The sequence below is a fragment of the Falco rusticolus genome, chromosome 9, assembly GCF_015220075.1.
Source record: "Falco rusticolus isolate bFalRus1 chromosome 9, bFalRus1.pri, whole genome shotgun sequence".
Lineage (NCBI taxonomy): Eukaryota > Metazoa > Chordata > Aves > Falconiformes > Falconidae > Falco > Falco rusticolus.
Window position 1 is genome coordinate 40,591,746 of NC_051195.1, and position 20,117 is coordinate 40,611,862.

Genomic DNA, 20,117 nt, shown 5'->3' on the forward strand with positions numbered 1-20,117 from the left:
AAGAGAAGAAAATGTATCTTGTCAAGTATAATTACAAGATCTGTTACCAGGGGCATGAAATCACCTTAACTTACTGATTTTCCAATATTAACACTGTCATTATTTAGCTATCCAAAAAAAGACACAGGATATACACATAGATAAAATCTGTGGAGAGACAACTTGACTGCAGTCATTTGTATGTGACAGCTGATGACACCATGCAATATGCACACAGATGAGTGAGAAGGAAGGAAGAAAGAAAGTATTGCTATTGACATTCACAAATAAAATCCTGCCTGTTGAGCAGAATGTGGCTAGCCCTGATCTGAAACATTCGGCTAACATGAAAGAGATGAAAAGCTGAAATGTCATTATAAGGAAAGGTATCTTTTATTAATAATAATAATAAAAAAGCATGTGCAAAGCTGTGGTGGTTTTATATCATTAAAAACAACAGCTAAGTTTCAGCATCCTCAAAAGTAGAGAGAGACTCCTTTTCCTTAAGATAAGTCACTTGGATCATTATCAAACCCAAACGTCATTGTCTTGGTAGTGTTAAAATCCATTCCTTCTCTGGCATGCACATAGTTATAACTGGAAACGGGCATAAAATTGTTACAAACAGGGAATGCTTTTCTAGAAAACAGGTGAGCAGCGTCCATTTCCCCCTGCTACTATGCAACTTTAAAAAGCCGTGCTACCTACTTAGGCTTTTTGCAAAGAGTAACCTGGGTTGCGGAGATTATTTGATTTCTCTAAGTTCCACTTAAATTTCAAATTTCCGTCTATATTCAATGCAGCAAAAGATACATCCTGTCAAACACAAATTACTCCTTACAGATAACTGATATCCAGTATCCCTCTGACAAACGAGGCTGAGAAAACCACAGCAGGTTAACTGAGCTTGCAGGGCACTCTCATCCCGGGGTCATCAGCACTACCAGTTCTACGAATTCTGTTGACTTTTCCATTGCCCATGCCAAGTCCTCTCTACGCTCTCTCAAGGTGGTAACAATCTGTTCATGTTTCTTACAGCACAGGAATCAAACTTCTAAAAGGTGTCTGGAGACAAAGTCAAAGTCCTTGAAGACAGTCTGCTCCTTATGGGTTAGCAGAGCAACCTCCTCTGGAGGAGTAAGGATTGGCTTTTGTGATGTGAACTCTTCATCAAAATTGCTAATGTCGGTGGGATCTCTTAAAGTGGGCACAAAAGGGGGCTTCAGAGTCCTGGCAAACAGGGCATCCCAATCAATTTCCTGTAAGAGATGGAAGTGAACAGGCCAGATTGACAATTATGAAATGTGAAAGCAAGAGGGAGGATTACAGCCTCCCTTCCAGATCATTTGCAACATGTCTTTTTTCTACTAATTCACAAAAAAAAAAAAGGGGGGGGGGGGAGGGCAGAGAGAACTGAAAAAATGCTCAAAACAAACAGCATAACAGCATAGTCTGCGCAGGCCAGGTAGTACAGAGATCCCGTACAGTCTAAGGCTGTTCTTCAAAATACCAAGAAACAAAAGAACAGATCAAACTATACATAGGAGGGACAAAACCAAAAAGTGCAGCTGTGGCCAAGTGGATCTGTGGACTTCCCAGCAATTTCTGCTGATGTCCAAGTTCTCTGCCTCCGGCGCAAAGCCAGCCAGGGGCTATAAGGCCGACAGCTTCTGGCAGACGGGTACTGACAAGGTGGAATGGTGACCCTGCTGCCTGGAGTAGGTGTGTACCCTTGACCCAAAGCAAATGTGTCTCTAACCTCAACTTCTCTTAGGATTCACGTACATCCTGCAAATGCAGGTGCCATCAAATAGACCGACTGGTGGTCACTGTCATCACCAGACAGCATCTTTGACTGGTGCAGTTTGATTTAAGAAGGGATATTTGTTGATGGTTCAAAAGGTAGGTATATTTGTACATAGAAGCAGGACAATCAGAAACAACAAACTGGCTCTGGAAACTTACAGGTCCCAGAAAATGTGCTTTATGACACGGGGGATGTAATTTCAAACACAAATTGAAACACATATTCCTGACTAGAGCAATAAGGCGCAACAGAAGCCACCACTAAGATCTCACTGATAACTCATGGAAACATGCCTCAGTACCAACAGAAAGCATATCAATCTCTGCTCTAACATGAGGGGGAGGGGTTAAGTGAGCTCCTACCTTAAAAAAGGCCTGGATTTTAATCTCTTCTGCATCTTTTTCCCCTGCTCCCAGTCTACGCTCTGGACATTTCCGAAGAAGCTGCAGGAAATATCAGTTCAAAATTAAACAACGGGAACAAGGAAGAACAGAAATAATGTTCCAGAGAGAAAAACAAGAAAGGAGATGGACTGAACCCTCAGTATCTTCTCATTCTCACTTTGCAGCAAGGTCATAATCTGCTAGTAATAGCTCAGACCTAGTTCCTTGTAAACAACTTGCCAACATCAATGAGATACCCGCTATAAACCGCATGAAGCATCTCATCTTAATTGTGCACCTGTGACTACTGTGTCACAATTCAAAAAACCAAATCAAGCCATCCCCACTGAATAACTCAGACATTCCTGCCCTTGACTCAACACTTCTCCATTTCAGACTTAGCAGCAACAGACCTCAATAAGAAGTCTGCTTAGTCACCCTTAGACAAAAGAATAACACTTATATAAAGAGAAGTAAAGGAAAAATATGTGTAAATCTTCAGTATTTCCTTAGTATGTGTAGGCAGCTCCAGGTTACGCACATAAATGTTATCGGTCCTAACAGAGTCCCCTCTGGATCCACTCATGCAGTAAACGCAGATTCTTCAGGCTCCCAGAGACCCATCAAACCCATTACCTTACGGATTATAGAAAGTGCCTCAGATGAAAGGAATCGTGGATACCGGACTTCATCGTTGACAATACTGTCAAAGACTTCTTCCTCATCATCTCCAGGGAATGGTGACTGCAATTGTGACATATTATTATTTAATACATATAGCACTCATTCCTTACTATTAAATAGAGATGAGAACAGTGGAGGGCTGTATGGATTAACTAGTATTTGGCAAGCACTATGAATCAGAAAAATGTAATTTAACTACTAATAAATAGTTGTCTACATTCAGCAAAATTTTATCTCAGCTGGTCGGGTGCTATGCTCCTCAAGACTGCTCAGGGAGAACAGTCTTGTTCTTTCTTGGAAACCGACTTTCTTGGAGAAAGATGGCCTTACCTCGCCAACAAGCATCTCATAAATGAGTACGCCCAGTCCCCACCAGTCTACTGCCCGAGTGTAAGAGATGTCGGTCAGGACTTCTGGAGCCAGAAATTCAGGGGTGCCACAGAAGGTGTTTGTGCGGTCTCCAAAACCTATTCCTGTAGGAAAAAACACTTTGGTAAATGTCCAGCACACATTGCCAAATGCATCACACGCAGCCTCACCTTCTGAAAGCCAGAGTTTATCACGATAGTCAAATGCTGCTAATGGGGCAAAGGTTCTCTTCAATGGCTGTAAATGTCAAATAGGAAGTACGAAACCTGAGGCCCCTAACAACTCCAAATAAGAAATACACAGACAATGCTTAAATAAACAGCAAAACCAAGGAAACTCCCTGCAGATTCCATTGTTCATTCACTCAAACACACATTTTGTAGTACCCTATATTCTGGCTCTTTTGAACAAACACGTTGTGAACTCCTTCATAACTTTCCTGAAGATTAAAGGACAAAGTACTCTTTCCAAGTTCATCATGGCCAGAAAGGTGAGGGGGTTTTGTTGTTTGGTTTGTAGGGTTTTTTTGTTTTGCTTTTGGTGGGTTTTGGTTTATTTTTAAGATGGAGATGAATACAAGTTACCCACAACCGTGTCAGCACCTGTATTTGTGAACACATTACTAAATCCCAGATCCTAAACGGGTTCAATTTCAGCTTCACCAAAGTCACTCACCTTCCTTACACAATCCAAAATCTGCAATCTTCACAAATCCTTCTGCGTCTAAAAGAAGATTATCCAATTTCAGGTCCCTGCAGGCAAAGGAGAGGAAAGAAAATGGTAGGTGAAGTCTGAGGATTGCCATCCAACATCTTGCTTTGCAAGAGGCAGAAACTAGACGTTAATGAAGACAATAAAAGCTAAATTGAGTGAAGTCCACATTTGGTTTAAAATCATGTGTTACTTGGAAGACTCCCCTTAATTTATTGATATTTTCCTCTTAATGACAGACTCACAAAGCAGCTTGGAGCTGCGTGGGGCTTATTCATCTGGAAAAAGAGCATCCCACAACAGTGTGACCAATTACTTGACTATCACAGTAAAAAAGAAAGCAGTGACTTACAGGTGACCCCTAGAATGTATTGACAGGTCACAGAGGATTAATCACCTGCAACATGTCAGATGAATAGCTTCTAGATGACTTTCTTTACTGTAAGCACGATGAACAAGCTGATAAAAACAGCCGATGGGGAAAATAAAGACAGACAGAAAGATTAGAAACCCAGCAAGACAGTGAGCTCCAGACACTACAGGACAAACAAACTTTCAAGTTGCTGAACTGTCTTATGCATGATTCCTTGCTGCATTACCTATAAACAATTTTCTTCTCGTGCAAGAACTGGAGCCCCAAGACTACGCAGGCTGTATAAAACCTAAAAGAGAGAAACAGTTATCAGGAAATATATACAAGAATCAAGTTAAAAATTTATAGTGCCTGAAACCAGACTAATTCTAACTCACTGTGCCATATGTTCCGGAAAGATATCTTCATGTATGCGCATCATAAGATCACCACCTGGAGTATATTCCATCACAAAACAAGCATGATGAGGTGTCTGGAAACACGCAAACATGTTCACAAGGAATGGATGATCAGAAGAATTGACCACTTCAAATATTCGCTTCTCACAGTTCAAGCTGCCAGGATTCAAAGAACAAAAACGTCAATGTTAAAACTTGGCAGAAAAGCCTGTTTTGAGAAAGACAGGATGAAGAAGAAAATCTTTACATCTTAAGTTAGAGAAATAAAAACCGAGGGCTAATACGGTATTTATCTTGAATACTTCCAGTGTTTCAGAGTGTTCTTCAGGTGTTATTCTACCAGAAGCTAGAAAGCATCACTGTTACAAGTTCCCTTGTGCCTGACGTTAGTTACCCAAGCCTTAAGGTCACATTTAACCTTAATAGTGCCATGACCAATACAGATCGTACCTACTCACATTTGATTACAGGTGTGTTAGTGTAGCATCTGGAAACAGTACCATCTCTAAACAAAGCTCACCTATCAATTTCATCTCTCCTAATAATATCTTTTTTCTTCAAGGCTTTGATAGCATACAGCTTCCCAGTTGCCTTGTATTGGGCCAGCAGTACCTGAAAGACAACAGAAAAGCTGTACTTCAAACAAATCTATTATTTCCCTATCAGATTGCTTCAACTCCCATTGACAAAATTTCCAACCACTCTAGTCATTCTCAAAACCAAGCTCAAGAGCTCAAGTAACTCCAAAAATGGAGCACTTTTTACTGCTCCTTGTGCTGCAGCAGTCCAGGAGAATGTCAGTGTAAGTTATATTCTCACAAACAGCACTATCACAGCTGGCCCAGTGCTGTTTGTGAGCACCTCAGAGCGCTCACAGCAAGCAACTGCACACAGTTTTTGGGAAGGGAGCTATTCCACTAGTAACTACCATGATAATGAAAGGAATGGTAATTGTGTGCTTTATGAAATGACTTAGCACTCCCAGGATGGTTTTCTCCAGGCTTTGAGGCCACAAATCTTCCAGAGTTTCGACTGTTAACGACAATTATCATCTGCTTGTGTGGTTGGGCTGGGTTTGTGTCACATATCTGCGTTGCAACAAATCTCTTCTGTACTGCAACATTTCTATTCAGACTGAGGCAGAGGCCCATCTTCACAATCACAGTCCTAGTGCCCCCTTCCACAAAGTGTACACTTCTACACTACCTTCCCAAAGTGGCCACGTCCCAACATAGCAATGCAGTGAAAATCCTCAAGCTGAACTGTCCTTTTCCTGCAGACAAAGAAGAATTGCTGAGACAATACCCAAAAGATGCATAAACAGATAACAAAGGAGCATGTATTAGTGTTAGGGGAAGAAGCTCTGTACAGCAAAAGGAAAAGCAAACAGCTGTGTCAACCACACCTTGCCTAAGCTGAAATCCTGAAAAATTAGGCTTGCTGCTGCTGTTCTGCCATGGAAGAAAGGAGCAGCTAACCATAAGGTGAAGAAACTGCTCCCAATGGCAGCAGTCTGACTTCATCTGTACTGGCAACAGGAGCAATAATACTGACTCTGCAAGGCTTACTCTCTCTGTTACTTCCCATAACAGCATCAGTTCCCCTCCACCCCCACCCCTGGAGCAGTAAAATCCAGTTATGCCTACAATCCTTTTGGCAGACTGAAGAGCAATTGTGTTAATCAAACATGAACACGTATATCAAGTGCTAGTAGGACAACAGCGTAAGGAGAACAGAAGTTCTCAAACAGGAATTGGAAACAAAACACAGTGAGACAACAGACATAAGATGTTGCTGGTAAAAAAGTAGCTGAATAAAGAGATGCTATAGAACGTTATGTCAGCCACAAGGTGTTACCAAGGAAACCAAAGCTGCAGAATTGCTTGGAAATAACTAAAAAAATACCAAAACAAAACAACAAAATCAACAAACAACCCACACCCCAAACACTCTGGTCCAGGATCATCTTTAAAAGACAGCAGACACTCCGAACTCTTCCAGTAAATGAAATGAAGGGCTAAGTACCTACTCATGAAGGACTCAACTCCCTCCTCAGCCTTCTCTGAGAGAAGGCAGATAGGTGCCTGACTGTATCCTGACTACGTGGTTTTGAAGATGGGACCCCCTCAAAAGTGATGATAAAATTATGAATGTAATTCTATGATCTGAACTGCAAGATCAGCTTAGATTTTGCTATTTGTGCTTTTTCAGTCAATATTTGTTCAACAGTAGTGTAGTATTTTTTTTTAATTTGGTATCTTTACTGCTGTGTATCTTTGTTACATACAAATTGTGTACATAAAACTGCCATAGACTATCAACAAGTTACTATTTAATGCTTCCCTACATAATGAAAGGTAATGTATCCTGCATATCAATAGAAACAGTATGAGGGAAGCCAAAAGTGTTTCTGAAATGTATTACTTAGGATGCAGACACATCTAAATATGCTACACCATAAAACTTCCAACACAAGGAAACACCTGAAGACAATTAAGTCACTTTAGTAAAATGTAAAATCATCTATTACACTGTAGCGTACAGTCTATCAATAGGCTAAGTATTGGGGTTAATAAACAGATAAAGGTGCAGTAGACACTTGGACAAGCAAAATTCAGAGCAGACTTGTCACGGTATTGTCTGCACTCAGCACCAAGAGTTTGCTGCTGAGAAACCAAAGCATACCCGGAGCAGAATTTTAGACTGCATGCTCAAAATTTCAGTGCAGTGCCTCTTTAATCTGTGATCCAAGACAGCCCATGCTGTCTATAGTTACCTTGGAGATGCCAGGATTGGAAATTCTGTCATAGCAGAGCCACAAGACTTCTCAACATGCAGCCTCTTCAGACACTAGGAACAGAAAGAAGATTACAGTGTGTCATCCTCTGGAATCACCAAGTCAGACCTGAACACCCACGGCCAAATTTTCTTCTCTGTCATGATCCAGCATAACCACAGACAAGTTCTTGCAGTTGGTCATCGCCTCTGCTTGGGGCGAAGCAGTTTGAAAGCAGATTGTCTGTGGTCACACAAAACTATTCCCACGTACAATATTTTTTGATACGTTCAAACTCCTGAAAACAAACACTTCTAAAAGTCTAGGATAAAACATTTCCTTTCTAGAAAAAAGGCATCCCATGTCCCCAAAAGACTCACAATGATCAAAGAACGCAGTTTCCTGTGTCACCAAAGCCACATGAGAAAGGGTAATGTGTGGCAGAACACAGGTCATTAACCATTATACTACTCAAAGCAATTTTCCTGCTGCTTCCTGTCAGAAAAGTAGAGCTCTTCTTGGCTTTGCCCAGTTTCTTTAATGACAAAGAATTTCTTCTGGTCCTAAAAGCCTGCTGACCCTCCTTCCTTGCTTTCCTGTGCAGTCATCTGTTCTGTATTCTTGCCCTGAACTTGCAATGCTGACCTACCTCCCATTTTGGTTCTCCAAGAAAAGCAACTTATAATTTAAAAAAAAAAAGAACAAAAAAGAACAAAAAAGAACGGGGAGGGGGGGCGGGAAGAGATATGCAGCACTTTTTGCATGATGAGATGCAACACAAACCACAAATTCTGAATCACTGGAGATCAGCTAGCTAATGAGGCGGCACCTGCCTAAAGTATAGTTAATTTCTCCAGTAATAAATAAGAACTGAGCCTTAAAAGATACCAACCAACAAAGAAAAGCCTCCCTGTTAGCCTAGATGATTACCGGAGAATCTGCAGGAGACAGTGTTGATTCTTTGGAGTTGGCCATCAGAAAAAGGCGTGGAGGCTTGGGTGGAGCTTCATCAGGAACCGTAAGCTTAGCCACAGGAAAGTCGCTGCATTGGTAAGACAAAATTGAAGGAGATTACCACAGCGTATTTAAACGCTTAGCTACCTACCTTTTGAGTGCTACACTATGCTAGTGGTTGGGGTACATGTAACCTCATGAAAGAAGAGCGCATTTTTACCACAACAATCACATTGTGACCTTGCATAGACTTTAGTTACTATATTGGTGAAGACATTTGATGAGGGGGATTCTCTTTCCTTTACAGCACGTCTTTCTGTGTATATAAAATAACTTTTGAAAATCTGCTTTTGGGTGAGGGTTTTTTTTTGTATCACTGCTTGCAACCACTGTCATGGCCACGGATCTTACTGCAGAGGAAAAAGAAAGCTGCTGAAGTTCCCTTGGCTCTGGGACACACTCACTGCTTGTCAGGACAGCAATTCTGAAAATCAGTCTGACCGCTAACACTAAACCAGGGCTAGCCACAGTGTATTGAACACCCCACTTAAAACCACATCATTTCAGGCACCATTGGCTTTTCTTAAAGCCCTGAATTAAGATCCACAGATATTTTTCTCATCAGTATCTTCGTCCACCTTAGTAAGGTGCAACAGAACGTGAAGTTCTATCCTACAATCTGTTCCAGAGTGCTATCCAGCAACACTCAGAATATGACTTACCTACTCAGTTTGGAAACTGAGTCAACGTGACTTTGCAGGGGAACCGGAGAGAAGTCTGTGTGCACAGGATCATGAAGTGGGGGACTCAGGGTGCTCATGGAACTACATGGAGGGAGGAAACTCATCATCAATCGACCCCAAGCAGCAACATTCATGTTCATTTGAGGAGCTCGGAGAAATTCCTTCCCTGGAGGAGTCAGGGTCAAAACACCAGTGAGATGACAACGCACAAACTATAATCTCCTGTACCATTTCATCATTGTTTCCACCCAAACACCTGCGGGTTACTCAAAAAAAGGTAGCCCACCCTAGGGTGAATGGGTTTTTTTCCAGGGAAGAAAGTTTAATAAAGATAACGATGAAACAGACCTACTGTTTCCCCTAAGTTCAGCTCCATAAAATACCGTAACAATACTCAAGTGGTAATTGCATAAAACATTAAAAATTTATTTTATTTTAAATCAGGTTTTCTTCTATTTCAACACTGCATTTTAATCATGCAGCCTGTTCATAGAAAGTTTCTGAAACTGTCTTAAAAGAGTGAAACATTTGGGATGTTTTCATTATTTGTATTATTTCCTGAAGAATATAAACATAAAATCTCATTTATCCCCACTGCCAGGACTTCTCAGTATGTAAAATCCTACCTTACTCAGCTTCACAAAAAGAATTTGCAGGCGAAAAAGATAGTTTGAAAGTATTCCGGTCCCTAAACTATTGATCTGAGATGCTAGCTCTAGAGATTTGACAGATAATCAGTAGCCTGTTCATGCTACAGTCTTCTATAATTCAGAGTTTTCCAGAAAACCTTCCAATACCTGTTCATCAGTAAACACATTGCTAGTTAAATTAGTACAGCTTGAGTCCTGGATCTTGCTAAGAAGTCTGTTAAATGACTAGGAATTATACCTTCATAACAATGTTAATTGTGAATAGAAACACCATGCTGCAGCCAGGCTGCACTTTTTTTGACCAAAGAAACTTTCATGTTCTAATAAAACCTACCTATTTACACACAGTAATTAGCAAGCATTTTAATATTTCACAAACTGAATGGGATAGCAGTGCATGCCAGCCTGCCTGTGCAAACCCCTGCCCTCACCAACACACCTGAGAGAGTAAGTAGCCAGTTCTGTAGCAGCTCACCTTTCTGTTTGGGGAAAATGCGTTTCTGTCGCTGCAGTTTTGGCTTCCTCTCAATGATGGGATTACTGAACATCACCTGTCAGAGAAGCAAAAGGGATTTGTCAGGATTCTTCGTTTATGCTGTGAACAAACTTTCACACATGCCTGCTCCCTCATCAAATTCTCCATTCCCATCTGCATGGTAAGTTAGGAGTCACTCCCATAGACTCCAGACTGCATTATTCTAGCTTCACCCTCTAAATACCTGTTACTTCAACTATGGTTTTAGATGTTTGCATTTTCTGCTACCTGAAATGCAGAAAACCCCCAGAATTAAGACCAATTTGTATCCCAAACAAAGTGAATCTAATTTGTAAAGCCATGCATAAAGAACACATCCATCTGTAGGGTAAAAAAAAGTAATACTCTGTGGTAGAGAAGTAAAAAAACAAAAAAACCGAAAACCCTCACAAAACAAACTCACAAAAATCCAAAGTGGCAAGGAGAGAAGGCAAATTTTGGTACATAAGGTTAAGATCCTACTTTTGGAAAGATAGCCAGAGGAACTTTCATCCCAACACAAAGGAGAAAGTACTGCGGCTTTTAAGGGATTATCTGGGTGATCTCTTCATTGATGGTACTTCAAACTATTATTAGCCTCAGAAAGATGATTAAATAAGCATACCCAGAGGGAATTTGGATATCGCATTCTAGAGTCTCTGTGATTCAATTCTGACCATTAAGCCATATGTTTAATTAAAGTGTCACTGATGACTCATAATGAAAGCAAATAAAAACCAACGGATTACACAGCACACACACACATATATAATTACAGGAGAGCAGCTGAAGAGTCACCCTGGGCTATGGCATGTGTACATCTATTATATCATGTTGTTCCTTATGTGTGATACTGATGCAAAAGGATTTCGGGTGTCATTCTACCCTTCTAGACTATTGCTCCTTCCATTCCTTGTGTTCTGGGTTGGACAACTGCTTGTAGGGCAGGCACCCTAAACAGACAAGAGTTCTCTCAAAAAGAAACAAAGCTTACATTTATACCTCTGCAAAAAGCATTCCTTGGGGTTCGAGTGAGAGACACATCCCGTGGCGTTCATTATCAAGGAAATCATCCAAACGTAAAAACTTCACCGCACATAGTTCTCTCCAGTCTCTCCAATAAATTGCAATTTCTAGCTCACGAGACTGGTGGGATGGGGGAGTGGTGGGGGAGAAAAAAAAAAAAAAACAGAAGAGTTACATACTGCCCCATGCTCTGGAAATGGCATGCACATGCTGTTGTAAAAATAAAAAAATCAGTAAACTAAATAGTGTGCCTAAGAAACTTCTTTAATCCTTCTGTTCCCTGCTTTCTCTGATGTTTTCAGCTCTTCTTAGCCACGGACCCTCTTGGAGATGGCTGTCTTGGCTCTCCGTTTCAGAAATTCCTGACAGCCACTTTGCTGGTAAGATGAAATAAAACTGCTCAGATAAGAAGAGCAGGACAACAGATGCTGTTCAGGCTCTGCCAGAGATGCACTGCCTTCAGGAGAAGGCTAAGATAACTGACACATAAAAGGACATAGGGACAGCAGCAATATAGAGTTGAATCAAGTGGAATGGCAGCTAAATGAGCAAATCAGGTAAGTTGAAATGGAAACCCAAACACAACACAGGGAACCTGGGGCAGACTTACCCGGTCTAGCTCAATGACAAAGCTCTGGTCCCATGCCTGGTTATTAACCAGTCCCCAGTTTGTTTGGCCAACCACTTTATTGTCCACTTTGAGCACAGCAAGTACCTCATCTGGACAAAGGAGAAAACATAGATTACAATCTCTTACCAAAGAAAATCTCTCATGATGCAAGTGAATATCCCAACCAAATGTAATTTCCAGGAGAGTACTAGGACCACCAGGTATAACACAATTTATTCTCTCTCTTCAGTTTTGCAGAAACCAGGTTTCTTATAATGACACTCATACCAGGCTAACCTAGTACCGTGACAAGAAGCCCCCATGCTCCCACATGCCACTCACAATTCAAGAGGGAGTGCCCCCATACTCACTACATGGCTCTTCGCTCCGCAGGTACTTTCCTGCAACACTACGACCATGGATACCCAAGCCAACTCGTGTTCGTGAAAGGGACCTCAAATCACTCGGGCTGCCACAGATGGGAGAAGAACTAGTCATTCGGGAACGTCCTGGAACATTTTCCAATAGATCCTGACACCCCATCAGTCTCACTTCCAGTGTTCCTGAGGAATTTTAGGACAGTAAGAATATTATTATGTAAACAATAAAGTGATTCCAGTCAGCCTGTCCTCACAGGGGTCCAATAATTTCTTAGATTCGTGATTTCTTGGTTAATAGCTCAAATCTACCCCAGATTAACAGGCTGCAAATCCATACAAACAGAAAGCTCTGGCTAGCCTAGAAGACATAAATCCAGTTCCTAGAAAACCAAACGTTCATATAACAAGAAGCATTACAAAGAGAACAAATGCAACTCATCTCTCCCTCTGTCCTCCTCACAACAACATGCTGTGCAGGATTCACATACCTGTAAGGGCTGTAGATTTGATGACTGAAGTAGGTTGGATGCCACCATGCTGAGCTCCCAGGGAGGAAGTATTTATTAGTTCCTGCTTGATGAGTGCTCTTTTTGGATGATCGGGAGAAAGCTCACTAAGTTGATGTTCCAAGGACAAACGCAGCAGGTCAATCTTCTGAGATGATTCTTGCAAACGACCCTGAGCCTAGCAATATGAAGTAGAATGGAAAGCAGGCAGAAATTTTCAATGTACAGCCCCAGTCCAGGTACTATTAATCCATTATGAACTACTAGAGTAAGTTCAGAAATGGCCAGATAACATCTTACTAATAAAGGAACAAGGCATAATATTTTCCCATAGATACTAAATACCCCATCAGTGTCACTTCTGACCTTCCTGAGAAATTTCACCAAAGCGAGGAATGTTATCCCTAGAAGGGAAAGTGAACCCAATCAGTCTGTCCTCACACATGGACAGGAACTTTCCAAAATAATAACTCTTGGTTAACTACTCAGTCATGCTAAATCACTAACACTGAGTCATGAAACCATCCTCTTGAGAGGATGAGAGAGGAAAGCCCGAGCAAGTGTTTACCTCAGCCAAAAACTTGCGATCCTGTACCCGATTCCCTCCTAGGATCTTCAGCACATTTTTTGCCCCCTCAGCTACAGCAGCTTCAATGCGCAGGTGATGTCTCAGCTCCTCAATACGCAGCTCCAAAGCACTGATGGTGGTCCCCATCCTCACTACCCATTTGGAAGATAAAATATGGCGAGGATGAAAACTGAGTGAGTATCGTGGATCTCAGGGCTTCGGCTGTATCTGTTCAGGGTGGTATCAGTTACTTAAAACACCTTACCTGCTGGATCCACTGTATCTTCCATCCCTCCTGTTGACTGAGATACTTTCACAATGTGCATGCGGATTATTTCAATCTTTGTCTTGCTGTCCTGAAGCATCTGCTGAGCTGTAGCCAGCAGCTTCCGCTCCTGCCAAAAGCAAAGCATAGGCAGAGAGAGAACCATGCTCATTAAAAATGGATTATGATGAAGTATTCACATATGATGTGACGAGATGGTAGCTAAAAGAAGGGTCATAAATGATTCTGAAATGGCATACGTAAGCAGTTATGTAAAGGAGACATCGCTGAGGATCAAGGACTTTTATACTATCTCCATTTGTAGAGGGAAAGGACAGGTCAAGGACATGTCCAGTTAATACCAAACCTTGAGCCTTGTGGTTCACTGGTTAACTGTGCTTACAGTGTTTTGTGAGCAGAGGTTCTGAACACATAAAAACATCACAACCTTTTACACTGCTGGTCTTACTGAATTAGGCTTCATAGTAAGCTTGGATATTTTTTTTTAATTATTATTATCCTTTGACTTTTAAATAGGACAATGCCAAACTCAAAACATGGGATGCATATGAAACCAGTAAACCTCTGAAAATTTTTCTCAGGTAAAGAGATACCACATGCTGTGCTCTATTCTAAACAATCTAGTGATATCAAAACATCACGTCAACTCAAGTGCACAATACCAATGCTTTTTAAAGGTTCCTCAAGTCAGTGACCAAATGTACCTCTTATACCACTCTTACTAACTTCCCAGGCTTGGAACAGTTTTTCTAGAGATAGCAGTCCTACCATGTCACTTCCTATGAGATGCTTTTCTCTGGCTCAAATCTGCCTCTAGTCTAGAGTCACTATGAGCACTGAGGTCAGATGCCTGTACGCTGGCACTCAGCCAGCTTAAGTTAAGCACCTAGACCAAAGAAGTAATGTAGAATCTGTAGCTGGTAGGGAGAGGTGGATCCTTCCAAAGGGTTGTTCATCTGTTCAAGAATGATAACACAAGCTACTCTCTAGGTACCTAGCACTTTCCACTGAGACTACATAAGACTACATGAAAATACATGGCTAAATTAAAACAGCATGTTTCCCAACTCTGTCATTAATACTACTAAGCAACACTCAAGAGCAGAAGCACAATCAGCATTTGCCATGTAAGAACTGCCAAAAGGATCAAAACTGCTAGACTATGCCCGTCTGTACGGTCTGATAGCTCCCGTCTCACAGTGATCACCACCACATGCTTCAGAAAAAGGCACAGGCAAAAAAAGGGCCAAAGTGGAACAAACTACACTTTCAGAAAAGCCTTTCTCACAGCATCCAGTAAATACAGACTGGATTAAGCTCTTGGCAAATGAAACATCTGCCATCCAATTCCTTTCTGATTCCTGCTAAATTCTTGAAATCTGTAACATGTTGCAGGAAGTCTAACGCACAAGTGCAGTATTGGTTGCCCTGCACAGTAACATGACATGCTGTCTCTATGCTGAGAACCAAAATGCAGAGCTAGGATTCAGTCAAGCAAGCTTCACAAATTAATTTCTTTCACACACCAATTATTAGAGAGGTTTTGTGTATGGACTTTAATTACAGGTTTTGATCCAGGAATCCAAGTTCCCAAATGGTCGCTTATTTCTGCTTACCTTGGACGTTGAATACATTTGGATCATGTTCTCAGCTCCTTGTTTCACTTTCATTTCAACATGCAGCTGCTTTTTCAGAGCTTCAACCTTCCTTGCCATGGGGTCCAGGTTTCTTTCCCAGAGACAAGAATCTGGAGATACAGATCCATCTGCACAAACAATGCAATCAATACCGTTAGTCATCTCTTCTGGTGTCACTTCACTGGGTTATAAACGGGTGACTCTATAAAAGAAGATTAGGCTATAAAATAAGGTTAAAAAAAAGGTCTTGTCTACAAAACTGACTGCAAAACACCATTTCAAATGAAGCTCAAGCTCATATCCGTAAATATTTCTTAGTTTATCAATGAACCCGTCCTAAAAGCACTCTTCCAATTTTATACTCGCTCATTCTGTAGGACATTTGGATGTTCAACTGTCCAGAAACTCTATTCAAATCTCTTCAGTTCTGCCTACAGCCCAACCCTGAATATTGCCCGTGCTCAGCACTCTCAGCTGGTCCTCTCTCTATGCTCATCCCTCATGTTGCCTCCTTTCACCTTTACTGCCTCATTCTCAACCTTTTACTGCACAGATCATTTCAGCTAAATACCAGTGGAAGAAACTCCTTCTACTTGTAAGCCCTCTTGTAAGATATATCAATTCAATATACATAAATATTGAAGCACTATAACAGAATTTTCCTGTCAGTCATGATCCAAGACCTACCTGCCTTACTCTCCTCTTTGTCTGTTATTACAATCCTTGCGTTAAGCTCCTGAAGTTCCCAATGTAGTTGCTCCAGTTTTCGGTTGGAAGCTTTCAGCACATGCTCTATATGAGCAAGATTCTTTCTGTCTGTTGTCGCTTTACGCAGGTTTTCTGCTCCCTCTTTAATCTTCAGTTCCTTCTGTATAGCGCGGCGAAGTAGTTCCTTCTCACCCTCCAGTTTTTGCTGGAAGCTTGGATCCATTAAGTTCACACCATTGCCCAGCTGCAAGAGACAGCTGCCCTGTAATCAAGCAGCGTTGGGCAAGAGGATTTCAGAGATAACACGGTTCAACCATTCACACGATATAGCAATACCTTCATTCCACTCCTTCATTTCATTTAGAAACTGGTTCACACATATTCTAAAGCCAATCTTTTCACCAAAGTTTCAAGACCAGACCAACATTTAAATTGCAGAGGACAGAACACAACTTTGATCCTGACATGCCTTAGTTTGGTTTTAAACCATAATGGTGAAAAACCTTCATCTTACTTGTCTCCTTGATATTTAATATCTACACAAATCTTTGTTCTTCAAGTATCAAAGCCCAGCTAGTAGTTTCCCTTGTTCTGATTAGCATTAACTTTTACTAGTACGATGTTGTAGATACAGATTTTTAGCTGAATATGTCTTGGTGCTGACTGCTCAAAGACACGTCTCAACTAACCTGTCAGAGCTTTTTAGGAATGTCATAAGCATGCATTAACTCTCAGCTGTTAGCCCTGAAGAAGAAAAATGTAAAACCTACAGCTGTTTCTACAAATGAACAAGCAAACAAGTAATCTTAACGTCCTTCAGTATCCAAAAAGGTAAGCAGGCTGTTGTCTCAATTTCTGTTCTGCTTGTGATTTACAGGCAGTAATGCCACTTTAAAACACTGATTATTTTGAGTTGCATTAGCAGCATTCAAGCTTGCTCTGGGCTTTGTTTTACATAATTTTCAATACTACTAGTTCTACTCATATATGCCTCATCAACAGCTCTGGACAGAGATGCTCTGTTTGCAGACTCAGGACATACGCAGTATAGGCAGCAGCAGTATATTTCACTGACCAAATAAGCACTGGACTCGGAGAGGAGCTGCAAAAGCTTTATCCATGAGAATGCTACACCTAACACCCTAAGACAGGGGTCCTCAGTCTTTTTAACCAGGGGGCCGGCGCGGATGCAGTGGCAGGCAGTCATCTGCGGCTGCTTGGTTTCCCCCCCCCCCCCGGCGGGGGGGGGGGGGGGGGGGGGGGGGGGGGGGCGGGGCGGGTCTGTAAGTACCAGGGGCTGGATTGAGGACCCTAGGGGGTCGTATCCGGCCCGCGGGCCATAGTTTGAGGACCCCTGCCCTAAGAGATCCAAGCAAGAGGTTCTGTTTCTCTCTTCAGCAGGAAGAGTGGCTTTAAGGCATTTAAAGCAACTAATGTATTAATAAACTAACATAAATAACTCGCCATACCCCTGCTTACATGCAAAAGAAATGGTCACACAGTCAAGCTCCACTACACTAACCAACTTAATGTCACACAGCGTGTCAGTGACTAAAGACAGAACTCGGGAATCCTGACTTGCTTTCACACTCTTTAATCAGTTGACCACATTTCCAACAATAAACCACACTGGTTTTGGGTTACTTGTGTACATTACTGCACTTTAACAGTGTGCTGCGCATACAAAGCCTACGCTGCTCACACAGGAACAAGTATTTAACCAAAGACCCAACCAACCATTCTTGATCAGTTTTTGCTATGATTTCAGTCTAACAACAAAATAACTGAAGAAGAAGGAAAATGAAATAATCTGTTTTAAAGTTGGCCTAAAACCAGGCTGGGCCTGCAACAGATACACCATAGCCAAAACAGGAGTTGTTCATATTGGTAACAAAACAAAAAGATTCAGTTTAACATCCTGGTTCTAGGAAGTTCTCGCCCAATTAGTAAAGCCAGGAACTAAGCCAGAGCTTTGAAAAACATCCAAAGTTTTGTGAGGAAGAGCTTGAATCATGGAGTTCCTGAGTCACAGGCAACTTTTACCAGCTCTAAGTTGGAAAATCAGAAAGCTCTTTATCCAGTCTGTATCAAGTGACTGGAAGGAATTCATTGGTCGCAATTCTCATTTAAATAATTAGAAAAAGCATACATATTTATTTTCTATCCAAACTAAGCAAACGGGTGTAAGCAATCCATCCCCTAGACCAGCTCAGAAAAACGGAATGAGCAGTGGTACAAAAGTCATACAGATAAAGGGTGCTGAATATGGAGACCTGGGTATCGATTCAGAGAACAAGTATCGTCTGAGCAGTTCTCAGATCAATTGTCCTCCAGATCACGCTGCCAAAAGCTAGTCTGAATACCAGTTAATGCACCATGCTAATTTTCTAAATATATTTAGAACGCAAGCATGGCATGTTTTACTGGGTCCTTCTTCCCCTGTATGGATCAGAGTGCCCTAACACTGGCACTGCTTGCACCAGGAAGATAAACATTCTATTATCGAGGAGGATGTGAAAGCTGAACCCGCATTTGGGTTGATCCATTTCGCATTCTCAGGAATCCGAGCTGTGTCAGGACGCTGGCAGGGCCCGTGCCGCTGCTGCTCCGGGCTCCCTGGGAGGGTCAGCCCGTCAGGGTGCATCTCCAGCGCAACCCCGAAACACGTCTGCAGCTTGCAGAGAAACACCCAGAGCAGCCTGCTTTTGGTACTCGTAGCGGGGCTGCCGGAGCTCACCCAGCGCTTGCGCCAGACCGGTGCCGTGCCCCAGCGCCTGGCCTGCTCCGGAACGGGCGCGAACGGCAGCGGTGCCCGGGCCGCGCTGGGTGGGCGCGGGGCAGCCCGGGGACACCCCACCCCCGGGCCACAGCGCGGCGCCCGGCTCCCCGCGCAGCCGGGGCAGCCCCGGCCCCAGCCCGGCCGCCGGCGCCGCCGTGACCTGTCGGTTCCAGGAGCCGGAGGCGGCAGCCGCCCTCCCCGCCGACTCCCCAGGGCGCCTCGGCACGTCCCCCGCAGCAGCACCGCGCTGCAGCGGCGAGGCGGCGCCCCGGCGGCCCTGCGCGCTCCCCACGGGAGGAGGGAACGGCCGCGGCACCCGTTCCACAAAGGGCCGTTTCTCCCAGCACAGAGGCTGCCCGCCCGCCCGCCCCCGGCTGCCCCGCGCCAGCCGCAGCAGCCGCCTCGCCCCCCGCACCTCCTCGATGCCCAGAGCGGGTTCGCTCAGCGGGCACCAAGCCTGGCCCGGCCCCCGGCTCCCTGAGGCGAGGAGCGGCAGGCAGCTTTAGGGGACCCCACCTGCCTCGCGCAGCCTCCCCCGCCGCCCCGGGCCGCGGCCACAGCGAGCGGCGGCCCCACTCCCCTCCCCGGGGCCGCGGGCTCCTGGCGGAGCGGGGCGCCGCGCCCTCCCGGCAGGACGATAGACGGGGCCCCTCCGCCCCTGCGAGCCCCCTCGCCTGAAGCCAGGCGCTCCCCGCCCGCCCCGCTGCCGCCCCTCTGAGCCCTGGGCGCGGCACTCACCTGCGGGGTCCCCGACGCCATTGCTGCGGCCGGCGCCGCCAGCAACCGGCACTTTTTTCAAACTTCAGCCTTCCCGGGCAGCGGCCTGCCGCCGCCAGCGCCCTCTCGCGGGGTGCGGGCCCGGCGGGCGGCCCTCGGGGCGCGGGGCGCGCCCCTTCCCCGCACGGCGCCCGGCCCTGCTCCGCGGGTCCGGGCCAGCCGCGGCTCCCGCCCCTGCCGGGAGGCTGTCCCGCTCCCTCCGCCCGCCCTGAGGGGAAATGCGCAGCTGGGACCCGGCCGGCATGGCGGCGGGAAGCGGAGCGGCGCGACAGGCCGGACGCTGAGGAGACTGAGGTACCTCCCGCGCCCCAGCGCGGACACGGCCCTCCGCGTCGGGCCGCTGGGGAGAGGCGTGGCCGCGGGGGGCCGTGCGCCGGGTCGGGGCTCGGTAACTCGGCCCCGCGCGGTTCCCGACGCCTCCGGGTGCCGTGAGGAAAAGCCCCCGCCCGGGCCCAGCGCGCTGCGCCGCGTCCGTCGAGCGGTTTCCAGCTCCAGCTCC

The 20,117-nt window shown here is 44.3% G+C and overlaps 1 protein-coding gene across 2 annotated transcripts; it reads right to left on the bottom strand.

Moving 5' to 3' along the window:
• Nucleotides 1-350: 350 nt before the first annotated feature.
• Nucleotides 351-19,682, bottom strand: PKN3 (protein kinase N3). Of its 2 annotated transcripts, none has more exons than XM_037401100.1 (22): nt 19,580-19,682; nt 16,042-16,306; nt 15,334-15,482; nt 13,697-13,826; nt 13,432-13,583; nt 12,846-13,041; nt 12,349-12,540; nt 11,978-12,087; nt 11,344-11,487; nt 10,303-10,378; nt 9,157-9,343; nt 8,411-8,522; nt 7,481-7,554; nt 5,911-5,977; nt 5,225-5,316; nt 4,684-4,860; nt 4,533-4,595; nt 3,898-3,974; nt 3,184-3,326; nt 2,806-2,913; nt 2,149-2,229; nt 351-1,238 (listed from the first exon to the last, which is right to left on the bottom strand). In XM_037401100.1, the coding sequence occupies exons 1-22, from the start codon at nt 19,598-19,600 to the stop codon at nt 1,026-1,028; spliced, it is 2,829 nt and encodes a 942-aa protein (XP_037256997.1). In that variant the 5' UTR covers nt 19,601-19,682; the 3' UTR covers nt 351-1,025. The 2 variants fall into 2 exon arrangements, with proteins under 2 accessions (XP_037256997.1, XP_037256996.1); XM_037401099.1 differs by having other exon boundaries at nt 16,042-16,324; nt 19,580-19,674.
• Nucleotides 19,683-20,117: the final 435 nt, after the last annotated feature.